The 17,903-nt window shown below is 37.9% G+C and overlaps 1 protein-coding gene across 8 annotated transcripts in view; it reads left to right on the top strand.

Annotated features, from left to right (window-relative positions):
- NAALADL2 (N-acetylated alpha-linked acidic dipeptidase like 2) overlaps positions 1–17,903 on the top strand; it is a 504,178-nt gene that overhangs the window by 413,553 nt on the left and 72,722 nt on the right. For all 8 annotated transcript variants that reach the window (XM_055817254.1, XM_055817256.1, XM_055817257.1 and 5 more), the window contains one exon: positions 15,515–15,610. In XM_055817254.1, coding sequence (XP_055673229.1) covers positions 15,515–15,610 — 96 coding nt within the window. The remainder of the gene's footprint in view (positions 1–15,514; positions 15,611–17,903) is intronic.

Genomic DNA, 17,903 nt, shown 5'->3' with positions numbered 1-17,903 from the left:
GATTTGCTTAAAACAGATTAATATTAACATGTCTTAAAATGTACTACATGTCTCAAAATATAACACGGCTTTTGCAGTAGTGTGTCAAGGCTATCTCCAGCCACCTCCAGAAGGTTGTATGGCATAAATCCATCCTTTCCTTTTTACTCTGCATTTATTATATAAAAATGTAATATCAGGACCAACAGCACGGTCTGGAAAATTTTGTGTTGTTTTGTGTCTCTAGCCATAGTTTTGCCTTCTCAGAGAGACTCATAACTTCAGAAATTTTTCCATACCTCCTCTTTTAACCTAGTTCTGTTTCTCTTATTTCTCTCCCTTATTTCTTTAAGCTTTGCCTTGTTTTTCTTTTTATATGACCATCATCCCGTGTCGTTTTCCCTCTCCTTGGTAGAGCACCTTAAAAATGTAGTTCGCTCTGCTGGATTCAACATTTTAATCTGATGGCCACACTTGCCTTTTTTTCCTTCATGAAAGTGGGCAGAGGAAAGTATTTTTGAAAGAAAAGTTCTCTATTTGGAAGTGTAGTAGTGGACTTTTTCACTAAAGAGAAAAGAATCAACCCCACAGCTGGAAGTTAAATCACTTTTATTATGTCTTTCGTAGCACAGTTGCTGAAGTACTGGAACATAAGTAAATCACAGAGGCTGAGAAAAATAGTCTTGCTGTGGCTGCCTAATGTCTGGGTAAAAGAGAAAATATAATCTGGATTAGCCACGTTTTCAGTTAGAGGTTTGATTGTTTCTTCAGCATTGTAAAACAAACATTAAACTTCAGCATTTTGAAGCTGTTCCAATCACTTGCAATCTGAAGCTGGTACAGGAGTATTTTGAGCTTTTATCAAGATCGAAATAGACTGTTACTATCCATTTCTGTGTCATTGCAGTCAACAGTTTCAGGTGGAATCCAGTTTTTTTTAAATTACAGCTAGATGATTTTCTATGTTATTTGCATATTATTAATCCTTCTCAGTGCTTCCTATTACATAACGATTTTAGTCTGACAACACAGAATCTGAAATCCCTTCTATGATAATGTGGTAGGTTACATCAATGTTAGCATTATCATTTTATCTTGAGAAAAACCAAGTTACTGAACATTATTAAAAAAAACCACTCTTTTTGTTATTTATTGATGGATACATATTTAGCATGAAATATCTTATGGTAGCTGCCCAGGTTTGGGTATGCAGGGCTTACAGAACATTTACTTTTACACCTAGACCATAAAAGTTGTTTTCCGTATCTTCACTCAAACTTAAGTAGAGGCAAGAAGTATAAAAATTACCTGTCACATTCTTCACAGGCTAGACCAAGATAGTGTAATACCATGGACCACTAAGCTAATTTAGAAGAAAAATGAAAAGGGGTTCCTTTATAGAAGGCATTTGTATGTAATATATGTAGAAGAGTTTAGAATTTTGACAGTTTGAGATTGTATCCTCTTTAGAGAGAATGCATAATGATTTTTATTTCTGTTGAAATATGCATAACTTTTTGAAGGTAACTTTCAACTTTCATTAGAGCCCTTAAAAGTGATTTTCACCCACACTGGTGTAGAACAGAGGCCACTAAATCTTAATTCTTCAGTGAATGTGGCTTCTCAGTTGTTTTTAACATCTGCCTCTGCTTCCTCCCTTCCTCCCACCCTGCCCTCTTTTCTTTCTTTTTTTTTTTAATCACTCTTTGGGGAAACTTACTGCAGTTTCAGTATTTACATGCTTAGGCTGACACATCATGTGCTTCTTTCAAAAGAAATCAAAAGCCTTCCAAGTTTTCTTTGTTATGAGAAAAGAGACAGAGGAGCTGTCCTTGATGAAGAGAACTTAGGGTCTAGTTTACTGAAAAGTAACTCCTGTGTTGCATGCTGCTTTTCTCTCTTTCATGTGCTTATGTTAGAGAAGGGGGAGGGCTTAGGCAGTATGGAATGCTCTTCAGTGCATCTGGCTTGTGTCTTTTTAAAAGGGAATGAGAAACTGGTGTTTATACCGATTTTGTCTGTGTGGGGACAGAATTGCATGTCTCTAAGCTGTGGGGTTCTGGTGTCAAGTATTAGGAGCACCATTTTATCCTGTATTACGGGGACCTTCAGCTGCTGTTTCATTTCTTGAGTGTTTTTGTGCAAAGGTAAAGTTTTGAACTGAATGTACAAATTCACAGAAGTCAGGGTGTCTTGGGCAAGTTCTGGGTGTTCGCTTTGTGTAAAGGGTAAGGACTCTATCCATCAGCTGGACTGGCCACACTGAGACTGTACCGGGAACATCTTTGTTTAACTGATGACTGGGAGAGTCTGTTTCCTATCGTTATTGCTTCACTGATGTACTGAGTTGGTTCCAGTATGACCCTGACATGATGTTTATATTATTTAATTTTAGTTCGGTGAAAGTGTCTTAAGTAATTAGCCTCAATGAGAAGTTTAATTAAAGTGGAATTTTGTAAGAAGCATTTGGAGGGTTGTTTTCTTTTCAGATTTGCAACCGCCTTATCAAAGGTAACTCAGTAGTGTAGTTGATGGCTACTGGCTCTGTTACCACATGAACAGCTTCATCCATTACCATTCTAACCTCCAGCACACTGTTTCTTAGATTTAACAAAACAAGCAATGAAAATAAAGTTAATTTTGTCCTACCAGTGAGCTATTGCCATTTCTCTGGCTGCCAGAATTTATTAAAAGCTACTGTTTCTTTGAAAGAACAGTTCTCTGGTTCTGTGTATCTGATACAGAATGGACAGTATATGTTAACAAAGCTGAAAACAACCAGTCAACAATTTGCAAACTCAAGAACTGATAATCCCCAGTGACAGACACAACCTCTGTCTTCTAGCTACAGTGTCTGAGCTGCAGCTTACCTGGAAGTGTAACATACATTGCCATGCAGTTGGATGTGTCGTGAACAAATTCTGATAACTGCCACTGTAAATTTCTGACCAATGTTCTCTTACATTCTCTCTTAGCAAAATCCTTGTCAAGGATTATTTATATACATAATGTATTTATGTACACACACTTTATTTTTATATGCATATGTCTTTATATATGTAATCAAGGTGGCATTATGGATGACAGCAAAGTCTGTGGTATAGTTTTGTTAGCAAATTCTAGGTAAAGTGAGAAATGTACTTCCATAAACACAACCTTGTACCTGTGTGTGTGTATTTAAAGCAAACATGAGTTGTCTGATCTACAGTATCCTATATTGAGAGCCATTTTTGTATCACTAATGTAGTTCACTGTTCAGTTACAGTAATTAAAGTCAGGTTTTGTGTTCTGATGTTTAAGATCTCTGTATTCCTAATGCAGTTATCTCAACGTTTTGCATCACATCATTAATCTCACCGTTACTCCATGTCCAAATCATAGAATCATTTAGGTTGGAAAAGACCTTTTAAGATCATCAAGATCATCTAACCATTAACCCAGGACTGCCAAGTCCACAACTTGCCTCTTAAGCACCATGTCTACAAACACTTCCCTGGGCAGCCTGTTCCAATGCTTGATGACCCTTTCAGTGAAGAAAGTTTTGCTAATAGCCAATCTAAACCTCCCCTGTAGCAACTTGATTTCCTTTTGCCCTGTCACTTGTTGTCTGCAAGAAGAGCCTTACCCCCACCTTGCTTACAGCCTCCTTTCAGGTAGTTGTAGAGTGGTAAAATCCCCCCAACCCTTATTTTCTCCAGGCTAAACAGCCCCAGCTCCCTCAGCTGCTTCTCATCGGACTTGTGCTCCAGACCCTTCACCAGCTTTGTTGCCCATCTCTGGACATGCTGCAGAACCTCATTTTCTCTTTTACTTCCGTATGTCCTCCAGCCCCTTTCCAGGCAGGAAAGGGTTAGTTACTGTCTTGACATTTGTGACTGACTATTTGAATGATCTATGGCTGACCAGGCTCTTCTGGCAAATTTTGCGCTATTTTTCTTCTGTTATTATTTAGGTCCTCCTGGATTAAGTGTCACCCAGTACCAATTAATTTATGAGATCCAAGTATATTTACCAAGAACTTCAAGTATATTTACCAAGAACTTCAATTAGAAGCATCGTTTTCTTCAATTAGAAGGTATCATTTTCTTTGAAGGTTCAGGGTAGACTGTATACAAAGATGTACTTCAGCTGTAGCTGCTCCAAAAAGAACTTCCAGGCCTTCGGCATGTGTGTGAATGTCCTTAGAAAAGAATTAGAACCCGTTGTTTGACTGTGGTATTCCGGGGAGATTCCTACCCTAACGAGAAGCCGTACTGCCCCTTCTGTGTCTAGACTGATAGGGAGTTTGTGTAACAGCAGCGTGATGCTGTGATGGTCTGCAGTTTGGTAGCTTTTTCATCTAAAAATACAGCTCTGCATGGCTCCCCCTCCTTCCCTGTTTTACTCCTCCTTTCTCTCTGGTATATGTTAATTTTTTTAAGGAAAATAACACAGCTGGTAGCTGCCCATGGGGAGTTAGGGGAGATGTTTTATGCTTGTATGAAAGAATCAAAGTACTAGTGTGTTTAGAATACCAGAGAATACCTGAAATTCTTTGCAAAGGAGCAAATGTATCAGCCTCAGAATGGCAGTTTGCTTGGAAGCCCAGGATTTCTTTTTTTCTAACCTCTCTCTGGAGAGTTTGGTGCTGTTTCATTTGCTGCTGGGAGATTTTATGAATGTCGTAGTGGAACTTTATGGTTAACAAGGTGTAGCAATGGGAGTTAGATGTGCCAAGGTGAAGAAAGAGGTTTCAGTTTTTGTTCATGGACAAGCAATGAACTGCCAGCGTGTAATAAAATATAGTTCAGGCAGTCCCCAATAGATCGTCCTTGGGGACTACTTGTGACAGTAGGTCCCAAACCACAGCTGCTTGTGTGTCTTGCCTTTCTCACTCGTGAGCTCTACTGTCTTTATAATAGCTATGTGTTTGTTTATTCATACTGTATTTCTTCTGACCAATATGTTTTCTCTTTTTTGTCCATCTTTAGCATAAATTAGGGCTTTTTAATTTCTCACTACATTCAGGGGTTACTCAGCATACATTAATACATTAATCCATCTGTTTGCTTGCATGCTAATTTAGTTGAATGTGATAGTGAGAGCATGCTGAAATTGTTAAGGTTAATGACTCAGTGTTTTACAAGACAAAATACATTTGATGTTCAAGTGGTTGGTTTGAGTTATTTTATTGAATAATATGAATATTTAGCTATTTAATTTCATAGAAGAACATCTTTCTTAGTCCACTAATGTTAGCGAAACTGATGGCATCCTCATCAGTTGATACATTACTTTGCTCCAAAAGAATCTGTTTGGTCTCATGAATCCTACTGCTTTGATGTCCCAAACATCCCATGCTGCTTCCAGAAAGGGAATATTCTTTACATAAACCTGCCATACAGCAGGAAAAATGCACAGCTTCTTTAACATTCACACTGCACGCATACATGTTGTCGCTGTAAACTGTCCCTTGCAGGCTGTCTCATAGGCTCTTCATTTTCTGGGAATTGACTGAGGACTGTTGAAAGTCAATGCAAGTTAACAGGGTCAGCGGGATATGGGAAAACATGTGAGAAATTTGCTTAGACACCAATTATTGCTTCTGTTTGATAGCCTGCTGAAGCATCTAGTTACTGGAAAACATACTGTCTAAGGGTAGAAGACACAATTATCTGTCATCCCTGGAGAAGTAAATGGCATGTTGCATTCAAGGTAACATTTTGCCATTGTTGTTCTGAGTGGCTAAAATCAACGCACCAACTAAAAATCTTCTGGCAGAGTGTCTGGAGTAAGTATCAGAACTTGTTTTGTGTCAGCAGGTATTAGTAGTGTGGCACTCAGCTTTGTCTTTTAATGCTTTGGGGGGGGGGGGGGGGAATCAAGATCACTGGACTATCAAACAGCTGTGATTGAGTCAGTGATACATTGTCTCAAATAAAATTTGCAATGTTTGATAGCTGTTAAAGAAACTGTTTAATGAGGCTTTTGATAAATACTGTCTTTGAAGATGTTGTTCTTTGCAAAAGCCAGTTCTGATTCTTGCTGCAAAATGGTGAGCCTCCACCTACACACTACCTGTCCACTGGATAAAATCAGGTTTCTTCGTTCAGTGAAATAGCTTAAATAGTTTTTTTTAAATCACTGAAAATGAAATTGGAAATAGGAAGCATTGAATCAGGAAATAAAAGCATTGGGCTTTAATAATATTGATGATTGTGAAAGACATTGTCACTGGATTCATGGCTTATAGGCAGGGACAGTGTTAGGATGATCTTACTGGCACTGCATGTTTTCTGCGCAATTTGAATGCTCACAAGTGATCATAAAACATTACAAACAAAAAGTTCTTGCATCCTTCACACAACACATCAAAGAACAAGTTTTCTCTCTTACCTACAGTGAATCTGAACTGAGCCTTCTGTTTCTAATCTGAAATTTTGGGAAGATCCTCTGTGAGGTCCCACGTTTCTGGCTTTGGCTGCTTCTTCCTACTTAATCTGCTGATTCTGCTTTCAGTTTTAAAAGTAAAACTTTTTTAAAAGGAAAACTGTAGAGAGGATTAAAGCTATGCCAAGTATCCTAATATTTTAAAAGTTGCTTTCTTTTGCTGTGGTGTGTGGGATTTGTAGATTTACAGTGGTTATTTCCATTCACTTACTAATGCAAGGAAGAAAACATTAAAAGAGGTGAGGGAAAAGTGTTTCTATTCTTCTACTGTCTGATGACTGTTGGCTTGAGTTATTCTGGCTACAGTTGAGTTTAATAAAATAAATTGTGCAGCAATGATTCCATTTCTGCCCCTTCTGTTTTCTGCGTAGTCTGTTTTGGGAGGCTGTGCTTATTTTGTCCAGCATCTGGTGACGTCGCGAAGTCAGTGCACATCTTTACCATAACATTAAAACAGAAAATATATTTGGTTTCTTTTCTAAAAGTTCTTCAGTAAACTGAAATGGTAAAAATACCAAAGAAAAGCCTTTTGTCAGAAACTCCTCCTGACATGTCTGTTTCCACAAAGTAGGGTCATTCTGACTTAGAACAAGATTTTTTATGTACTTTGGGCTGCGGCAGCTGCAAAGTTTTGCTTTCTGAAAATAATTTGAAAGCATACACATTGTATGTGTTTAGTTTCATTTAAGTAGTAATCAGTTGAAAACCAACTTTCTGGAATGAGGATTGGGGGGGGGGGGGGGGGGGAGGTGTATGTGTGTGGAATATTTAATTAGATATCAAGAGCATTTGCTAGATAGGGAAAAGTCAGCCTAGTAGTGAGATGGAGATGCATGCCCCCTCTGCTGCAGTATGTTTGCAGCTTTAAGGGCCTTTATTAGTGAAAAATCCTATATGCTATACATTAATGTCTGGTGTTATTCCATTGATTCATTTTAACCTAGATAATCCGCTTTTTCAATAAATCTTTTTAAAAAATCTGCTTCAGTGTACAGCATCCTCCCAAACTATATGTAGTGTAGAAAGCTGATGATAAGCCATATTTTAGTCTGAGATACCCTTTTCAATTACTCTTCTTTTGATCCTGCTTCCAGTCAAACCTCTGGTTCAATCTCTTACACCTCTCCAGGAAAAAAAAAAAAAAGGAAAATGGAGAAAAGATGGGCTTTTCGCCTAGCTGAGGTGAAACACCTGTTTCACAAAGAAATACAATTGTATATGTGCTGCCAAGACACCATATGCCAATTGCTTGCCTTAGGGTAAAGCGGCAGAAGGAATTAGTGAGAGCCTGCAGTGCAGATTTCAGAGGTATTTTTGTTCTTCCCACTGCTCTCTCTTTATCTTTTCTTCTGACGGGGCTTTCTCCTTCATGCTATGACAAGTTTTTGGCAATGGTTTTGAATACAGATGCAGACGAGTCCTCATGCGATTGTAAGCCTCTGGATTCCTGGGTAACAGTTTTGGGCACTAGCATAACTTTGTGGGGTGTGCTCTGCAGGTGAATTCAACCTCCCAACCAAACTTCTTCCCCAGGTTGATTCAGAAGGTAAGCACTAACCACTTGTTTTGTGTTCTAGTGACCAGATGCTGGTGTTTGTCTGTGTCCCTCAGGCTGCTGTAATTCTGCCCTTCATGCTGTTGTATTACAAAAAGGCAGAAAGAGTGAAACAGGTTAATAGCTCATAGAACAGACACATATATATATCAGTGTGTGTATGTATAGGTAACATTATATTCTCAATCCTGATGCAGCAGAAGCTTTATACCTCTAAATTCTCCTCTGTTAGACATTTTTCTTTGGTCTGTGTGAGGAAAATAAACAGCTTTCTCTTGGCTTTCATCCTTCTTTTGTGTATTTGCTCTGCAGACTTTAGCAGCGTTAGATTAGCATGTTTATACTGTTTGGCCTACCTGTACAAATTTCAGAAGGATTTTTGCTCACAGTCCTTGCTCTCTGTTGTACCTTCCTAAGACTCTTTTACTTTTGAGCACTGCAGAATTTGTGGCACAAATGTTGTGCATTGCTGAAGGGCAAAGCTAGCACAAATATGGATAATACAGACTAATACTAACAAGGGTAAAGTCAAACTCGTTCAAGAAATTTAGTCTAAAGACTGTGATTTTTCAGGCTGAGCATTATTGTTGAGTGGGGGAACCTTTGCTGCATGTTACTTTCCAATAAAAACCCCCAAACAAACCCAACCCTCCCCCAAAAAATGTTTTTTTGAGGTATTTGTGTATTGTTCAACAGATTAAGGACAGAGGGAAGTTTTCTTAAAAGTGCTGGGGAATACTCAGCAGGCAAGAAACATCTGATCAGGCATGGAATGAGAGCATATTAAGGAATTACTAGTTACATAATTTGCATTTCCTAACTGCTACTTCAGTGGTTTCTAAAGTAATAGTCAAGAAAACAGGATTCTCTGTTGTGGATGCAGCATTGTTCTGGCCTAGTAAAGAAAATAGTGTGTTGTACTTACCACAGAACTATTTCCAGTTCTAAGACACTGTGTGGTAAAATTTTATTTTTCTTTTTCTCTTTTTGGACAGCAAAATAGATCTCTAAAGTATGTCTTGGTATTTACTCTGTTTTACATTAAATCACCAGAAGTGCAGGGGGATTTTATTCATGATTTAAAATGCATTGGTTGAAAGTTGGCATATAAATTGAAAGTATGCTGTTAGATGGTACACAAGGGATGACAAATTTAGTACCTTTAGAAGGTGAAGCATTATGTTCACTTAATTAGTTGAGAAAGGATGAAATAAGTTAGAAAAATGAGTCTAGTAAATCAGAAGTGAATTTTAGTGCAATTGTCCATCATAAATAAGCAAGAGTAAGCCAAATTTGGGGTTTTACGGGGTTTTTTTCCTGCATTTTCGATCCCCATTTAATCAATTCATAAATCAATTAATTACTGTCATGAGACCTGAGGGCAGCAGGAAATTGTGTTCAAATTAAAAAGAAAAGGAGGCAATTTGTTTTAAGATTGAAAGTTGAATGTTCAATCGAAGTTTAATCAGAAGTGACCCATTATTTGAGAAGTGGAACATCAATGTCTTTCTAATTTCACAGAATGCTTCATTAAATGAATGCTTAGAAAAGATCAGGTTAACTGATCATTCCAAAAGGAAGATGAGACAAAATGGGGTTTTGGAAGCCCATTTCCAAACACGTTATGCTTATTCATTTCTCTTCTGAAGAGCTCATAGAGAAACCAAATCATTAGATCATTCATAGAGAAACTGGGAATTCAAGGATTATTGGTGTTGGTCCTGTCTAGATTGTACAGATTGTATGATGAAAACATAGCTCCATATCAGAAGAGCAAATGTTCTTAATCCATTTGGATAGCTAGGTACCTAAAGAACAATTTATGAAAGGCAGTAAACAGCAAGGAGAAAAATTTTAAAGCCATGACTGGAAGTTGGGCCTCCTAAATTTTAGTGTGTCTCACTGTGATCTGACCTTGGAAAAGTTTTTCGATAAATTGATACCATCTGGAGAGCGCTCAGCTGCACGATACATACAACACTCTGCCCATTGTACAAACTGAGGATGATACTAGTGCCTGACTAGAAGTGAAGGCAGATGAATTTTATTTAGGAAGTGAGTGTGGGAGAGTATGAGGACAGCAACTGTAGCTGTAACTCCTACTGTGGGTGAAAAGCATAAAGGAATAATGTAGTTGGGTTTAGTGCTCTTTGGATTAGCATGTATTTTTCTTAGTGTGTATTTACTAGAAATTTGCTTAGCAAATTGCTGTTAAAAAAAAAAAACAACAAGGGAAAATAACACTCGCTTTTTATTCTGAGTTTGCTGAAAGAATAAATGAGGAGTCTGATTCAGTTTCTCGCTGTTGGAAAGTGTGGCTCGTGCTGTTAAACGCTGAGAGGTACTCTTGAAACATCATCTAGACTCATCTCTCTGCCATGTGCTCGCTGGGATAAAGAGTGGGCTTCTGTTACTTGTAAAGTTCATGCCGCTTTCTCTGATGAGCATAGTGCTTGAAAGTCAATAAAAGGCAAGAGAAAAAGAATATGTTTGCCTTTCTAGTAGCTCTTTATGGAAGTATCTTTTATGAAAAAGAAAAGAAAGGAATAACTGTTTTAAACATTTCCCTTTATAAGTGCAGAGCAAGGTATTTCAGATGTCAGTAAGTTATTTCAGGTATTAATCTTGGATTAACTATTTGCAAGTACCATCTGTCTGTACACGTACACAGACTAATAGATGTTATCTGTAAATGTATACAAATATAAAAAACTTTTGTCTTTTGGTTTCTTTCATGTGCACTCTGTCGGAAGGGCTTTGTTTCCTGAGCAGAAAGCTTAATTGCACAAAAATACTCAAGCCTGCCTAAATCAGTGATTCTACATGACTCCTTTTCAGGAGCTTAGCATGCAGGGCCTTGATTCCATCATAGGCAAGATGACTTGCCGCTTGTGGTGACAAAATGTGTTTTGATTTATTTGCTGATCATTGCTTCCTTATGTTGCGTTCCTTTAAAAAGCAGCAGCCAAGGCAGTAGTAAAGGCTGCCTGTTTGCCTTGCCCAGCTGCTGTGGTCTCCACTAAGTTGGTTGATTGCTCAGTGGCTTTCAGAGAAAGAGCACACTAATCGGGGAGGGATTTCCAGAGCACAGATGTGGCAAAAAACAAAAACAGAGAGAACGGGGCTGGTGTGATACAGGGGCAGTAATAAAAATGAGAAAAAACCCCAAACCTTTCAGGACAGAAGGGACTAATGAGAAGAGCAGGGAGCCTATTCATAGTCTGACCACAAGACTGACAGAAAAAAACTCTTCCTGATGCTCCTAGAAGGGGCTGTGTTGAGTTTGTGGCAAAGTGAAAAGTCACTGGAGGGTTGGTGGGCTGAGGCTGAGGAATAACCTAAAGATAATGACTCCTTGTGCAAAGAAACAAGAAGCAAAAGTTATTTACAAAGTTGGTTTTTTTTTTTTATTTTGTTGTACTTTAGCATTTTAATAAATGTTGCCATAAATTCAGTTCTCATAAAATCTAGTTTGAAAGAAAAATAAAGTTTGTCTTTTCAGGTGTTTACCTCCAGGAAGATATCAGGAATGATCTACATCTGACCTTTAGCTGACTTGGGGTTCAGTCACACCACTCATTTGTGTAATTCAAACACAACCTATTATTTACCTATTATTTCTTTCCATTTAAGTTGTGTAAGCAGAGCAAGAGCTTCTGCTCCGGGAAGGCACTTAAATTACTAGAATGGCTATGAATGTATAATTTCAATGTTTGTATCTCTCACCACTGAATGCAAGATAAGTGTAGGATGACTAGAACCCGAACCTGTGCTCCACAGGTGTGTCTAGCATAGGGGGGGATAAAAGCCAGTTACAGGGTGTTTTCCTGCTTTACAGGCTGCCGATCCATCAAGCTTTAGATTCCAGAGAATGAATATTTGTCTAGATGGAGCAATAATCTGATGTTGTGTGATAATTCATAATCATACCCTTCACAGACTCTCAGTAAGGTACTCAAGAATGAATATAAATAATGTAACTCTTTTTAAGTTATTGATTCCAATTATGTGAATGATGATGAACAGCGTTAGCACCACCGTAGCAGAATGACAGTGTTCCTCAACCTCCCCCCAGTCAAATGGCATGGCTCTGTAAACTAGTGTGCAAACTTAAAGATGCATAAATGTTACGAATTAATCTTGAAGTATATATTTTATCTTTATTATAAATTACTTGCTGTATCTTCTCCCTGAGATCTTAAAAACAAACAAAAAAAAAAAACCAAAACCTGAAGGGAAGAATTACTTCATTTATTATTCTGATACTTCTGTGACAAATTAGACAACGAACAGATGCATCACTGAACACAAAAATTAGTATGAGTCAGTGCTAAGTATGTATTTCGTTTTTTTAAGAAAGTGCTGGGTGCTTACCACCAGAAATAGTTTATTAGAAATGTATGAAAATACTGATAGAATATTGATCATGGAGGCATTAATTTGTAGAAAAAATTAACAGTCAAACTTACCAGTGATGTAACATACCTTTACTGAGTTTTCTTGACTGTGTCTATGAGACATGTCACTCTGTTCAAAGAAGCTTCATTTAGCTGTGAATGTACTAGTTCAGGAGGTGGATTGAGCATCTGTAGGGAACTATGACTAAGTTTAGTTCTGAGCAGAGCATCTTGGTATATCACAGCCCTGATACAATTGTAACACATTTGTATTGTCTCAAGCTTGTTTGAGGAGAGAGCTAACAGGGCTGTGCCCAATTAAGAACTAGCACCTGGATCCATGCAATTTACTGCGTTGTGTAGTACAAACGTAATTCTGATTCAGCAGGCTTGTATCAGATACCACCATTATATCCCCCAGGGGTACATGAGTAAGATACCTTAGTTTGTTTTGAAGAAGAGGGTAGAGTTTTTTCTCTGCTTCTTTTTAACTTCTTTTATTTGAATTGAAGTTAACAGCTCTTTTACCTAAAGTACTGTTTTTCTTCAGTCTTTGTATGGCTTATAACCCAGCATGTGAAAGAGCGAAGCTCAGTCACATAAGAAGAGGTTGTACAAGCCAGAACAAAGCATCTAAATTGTTTGTCTCTCTTACTTGCTCACTTCCTGATGTTTTAAACAATAAACCCTACAGAATGTTTTTAGCAAGTGAGAAGGTAGTGGAGTGCCAACCTTACAAATCAATCCTGCTTAAACTCAGGTCAGTTTTAATATTTTTTTAACCAAAGCTTTATTTGGCCACTGTTCAGCATGCAGTCTCTGAATGCAAATAACTTTATGGCTGTTGGAGAACGTGTTGGGCATCATTACCAGGCTTAATGCTTCTGAAAAGGGGTTTCACTTCTTGTGAGTACGAAGTGCGAGTCTCTTTTTCCAGTACAAGGATAGAAGCTGTTGAAGATCAGTATATATCAAGAGGAGGAAAGTGAAGAAATATTAGTCTAATAGATAGGGGAAGCTGGTGTTTGAAAAGGGCATGCTTCTAGAACATTGTCAATTTTGCCTTACAGTCGAGGAAATAATGTGAACCAGAAAAATTATTCATCTTAAATATAGGACCATGGGCTTCTGTGAATTTTACTTGGAATTCAACCTGAAAAGACTCTAGACATTTTTCAAAGTTATTTTCATGGAGATGTAATCGTAGTATAACCTCATGATCATTTAGGCATTTCTGAGCCAGGAATATTGTCAGCTTCTTATTGCTACTAGTACTATTTTATAAAGAAATTTGCAGAACAGAAAAATTGCACTCAGAATTGGGGGTATCTCTTACTGGGTCCTATGTAAAGCTCCAGACCTAGCATATATAAAATGTTATGATTATGAATCTGGCAACATATATTCCTTTCATGAGTCACACTCCTTTGCTTAACCTTTCTTAAGGGAATACAATTGTTATTACCGCCCCTCTCCATAAAAAAACAAAACAAAGCACAAACACACCCCAAAACATTGGCATTAAAAGATGCCTACAAAACGTTAGGTCAAGGAGCAGTCTAACTTTATCTGAAACTGGATACTTCCCTAGAGATTCTACCTGGGCTGTCAAAGGACAAGACTAGTTTCCCAGCACTCACATCCAAAGACGTGCTACGAGGAAGTCTGTTAATGAGAAGCTTTCAGTCCCCAGTTGATGTTTCTGGTAAGGCTGTATGTGATTCTGTGTGGCACACAGTGCACTGTATGCTAAATACAAAATACAATAAAGGACTTTGGATATTCTAGCTAAATGCAATAATATATTTAGGTGCTGGCATCCAAACTCAAAATGAAAACCCAGAATAAGTTTCATGGACAAGGAAAGATTTAAGCCTTCCAAAAGGAAGTACAGAGTATTATGATGCTGAACTGATGTTGCCTAAAGTTAACCGGAGTTTGGCAGAGGGCTTAAGGTGAAGTTTTGTTCCTCTTCAGAACACAGGTAAATGCAGTGGGTGCATCTCTTGTTATTTGTGCATCAGAGTTCACTTTGAAGAGTATGTTTAAAAGAACTGCTTATAGCTAGTACATTTTAGAATGGCATGATACTCATGCACTGTCACATCCTCCTGCCGATCTCTGAAATAACTTTAACTGTAGTTTTTGTGCCTTTTTACTGAACTCGTTGCTGTTGATGAACTCTGTATTCAAAGTATGCTTACCAAATTGAGCATCTCAGTCCATCAAGGTGCACCTCAACACCTATTGTTATACCAGGTGGGGATTAGACGGGCACTGAGTTCCTAGCTTTTCCAGGATGGCCAGTTCAAGTCATACTTAAAGAGCAAAACTAGAGCTGCTCCACAAAAGCAAGAATAATTTTAGGATATAGGTCTCAGGAGCTATAGGAATGTGGAGACGTATTTTTCTTTTCCAGTAAGTTTCCAAGTTATTATACCAGGTTCAGCAACATACGTTCAAAATAATTCCCTTTTAGGCATTTGCACGCCTTTGAGGCTTGGGTTTTTGTTTTGTATTGCTTTGCCTTTTCTTTCAGTCCACACCTGGGTTATCAGTTTGTTGTTTCCTTGTGACAGCAAATATGCAACCTAATTTATTGCTTGCTTTCAGTACAAGAAGAGACGAACATCATACAAATAATATATTAAGATTGCCTGGTGTTAAAAAAAGCGGTCAACCTAAAGGATATAATTCTAGGGAACTGACCAAAACCACATACTATGTAGATGGTATTACAGTACATAGAAGTAGGATGGCTGCAGAAGATAAAAGCATATTCTTTGATTATTGTGTTTACATTTCTTTTGAAGAGTAGATCATAACATATTTAATAAAATGTCTGATTGCTGCCTAGCTCAGAACGAAATCTGTGTGGATATTTTTTCTTCCTCTAGGCAAAATTTTTAGCTGGTTTTGGAAGCATAATTACAAAGACAACTGCCATTCCAGAAATAAAAGTTGTAAGACTTACTATTTTTTGCCTTTTTCAGGGACTTGGAATCAGTTAATTATAACAGTGAAATAGGTTTAATAATCAGCAAAACTTAAGAACCATTTGAAGGGTTTTTCAGTCTCTGAACAAAATCCAATAAGCATTTGGAGGAGGAAATCAATGTGGAATCCTAAAACACTTCTTATTTCTTTCTCACAGAACCCTAGCTTTCTCTCTGAAGCTCTTTTTCCTGTACATACAACAAAAACTGAAAAGCTGGATCCCACCTTCAGCCTGCATGAGACCATTGCAAAGGTAACAGAAATGGAGATGTCACATGTACATACTTTCCTTCACATGGCCAAATTTGAATTTGTTAATAATTTTGGAAGATAACCTATTTTTCCTGTGAATACTTTGAATGTAGTTAAAACTTGTGGAGTTTTCTTCATTGAGATCCACCTTTGGAAGTAATATTCTTTACTGTTACACTGGTCAGCTTGCATGGTGAAAACACTTCCATGTGCAAATGCTTCATTTTATGTGGTTTATTTGTATTTTGCGTGGTTCAGATTAAATTTACTGGCCTGAGCGCAGGGCATTGAGCCCCGCTAGATGGCAGGGAGTAGCAAGTTTGTTGCTGTCAGTTTTGTCAGTGAGGAGGACTCTCTGAGGGCACCTTCACAAGCACAGACAGTTGGCTTTATGAGCTGTCACAGTGATGCTCACATGGGAGGAAGGAGTGGCCATCCCAGAAATCTGGGGAGTGCTATACAGAGAGGACGCTCCCAAAGTTAATGTGTTCTGCCTCCCCTCTTGTCACTCCAATATAATACTCCCTGCATGTTTTTTATTAATATAACCAAAATTACTCCTGCTCTAAAGTGCTCTTTCTTCACTCTGTCCACTCATCAAAGCCCCATTTCTACAGAGAGATGTGGCTACAAATGAGACCAACTTAATGGATTCCTACACTTCTTATAATTGGATTTCTTATAAACCAGAGCTATGTAGACTTTGAATAAACAAAGAAATCTGTTTATAAAGCTACTTCTTTTGGAAAAGCAGCTGCTGTTGAAACATTTCTTTTGGCAACAACAAAAATAAATTCACAGGGATCAGCAATGTGCAGATTTAGCAAGTAGGCGGATCAGTGTCTTTGGCAAAATACTGACTGATCTTGGGGGTTTTAGGGTTTTTTTGTTTGTTTGTTTGTTTGCTTGGTGTCTTTTTTTTTAAAAAAAAAAAAAAAAAATAAGCAGCACATATTCCTAGACATGGTTTTGAAGCTTTGCAGAGTCGGACAGTTAAGGAACAACCACGTCTTCTCTGAAGCCCTTTTAATGGAGCTGATGGTTTTTAAGCCATCCTTGATGCCAAAGACACTGAAAAGATTCAGCAAATTTCTTCCCAAAGACTGAGGGCAGTAGGTATGTGATTATTTACTGCATAATTAATTTGTGATTTACTAGTTAGTGTGTGATGGGACATGTGTAATCTGAATAATGTGTATTTTAGTATTTGCTCTGTAACGTTGACTAACACAGAACACTAGTTATTAGACAGTTGATCCTGTTTAAATTGTTACAAATGATTTTGAGAAGTGTCGTTGAGCATTACAGGTTTTTTTGATAAAACTTGATGGAGACTGCACCAATCTGCTTTTCAGACTGTAGCCCAGGGTACTTTTATAAAGACGACGAGTATATGCAGCAGTGGACTGAGATTCTCTCTCAGCTGGTAATTTTGTAATCTTTAGCTTAGTTTAATTGGTTTTAAAGTAGTTTCTGAATAGCTTGAAGAGCAAAAGTTTCTAAAATTCATCTATTTTTTACTAGTCTTTATGGTTAGATAATGGAGTTGTTACGTCTTTGTTCCCTACACTCCCCCCTCAAACCTTTTTTCAGAGTAACTAAGACAGTCATTGTCTTTCCCTTCTCCTGCAAGATGGGCTTTCCTTTGCCCCTCTTTTATCCTAGGCTTTGTCATCTGTTCCAGTTTGAAAGCATTGTATTTGGGTGAATGTCCATAAAACTACACAGTATTTTATATAAGACCTTAATATGGCTTTCTGTGGTAACATTTATCTAGCTTCATATCTGAGGTGACATCATATCGCCTTTTCCTTGGTAGGGTCTTCTGTTTAAGCCCTACATCTGATTTTAGTGGCTGCATGTTAGTGCAGGCAAGCAACTGCATACGTAGTCTGAACTCTATAATAGAGTCATCTTAGTTCAGAAATTTTCTTTTTTAAACTGACACTGGTTTCCATGCTTTGGGCAACCTTGAAGGCTAGTGGGACGGCAGTGGTGGTTTCTTCTATGGCCATTATTTAAACTCAGTATATGTCCTCTCTAATAACTGCACTCTTGCTGATTCTCAGCGTGAGCCCTTTAAGGGGTGTCAGCGTTTAACCCCAGCCAGCAACTAACTGCTACGCAGCTACTTGCTCACTCCCCTGCCCTGCCCTAAGCAGGGTGGGGAGGAGAATCAGGAAAAAGGTAAAACTTGTCGGTTGAGATAAGAACAATTTAATAATTGAAATAAAATAAAATATAACAACAACAACAACAGTTGTAATTAATTGTCCCCAGGCAGTGACTGTCAG

Source organism: Falco peregrinus, chromosome 12, assembly GCF_023634155.1.
Source record: "Falco peregrinus isolate bFalPer1 chromosome 12, bFalPer1.pri, whole genome shotgun sequence".
Taxonomy (NCBI): Eukaryota; Metazoa; Chordata; class Aves; order Falconiformes; family Falconidae; genus Falco; species Falco peregrinus.
This window is presented reverse-complemented; position numbering and strand designations above follow the sequence as displayed.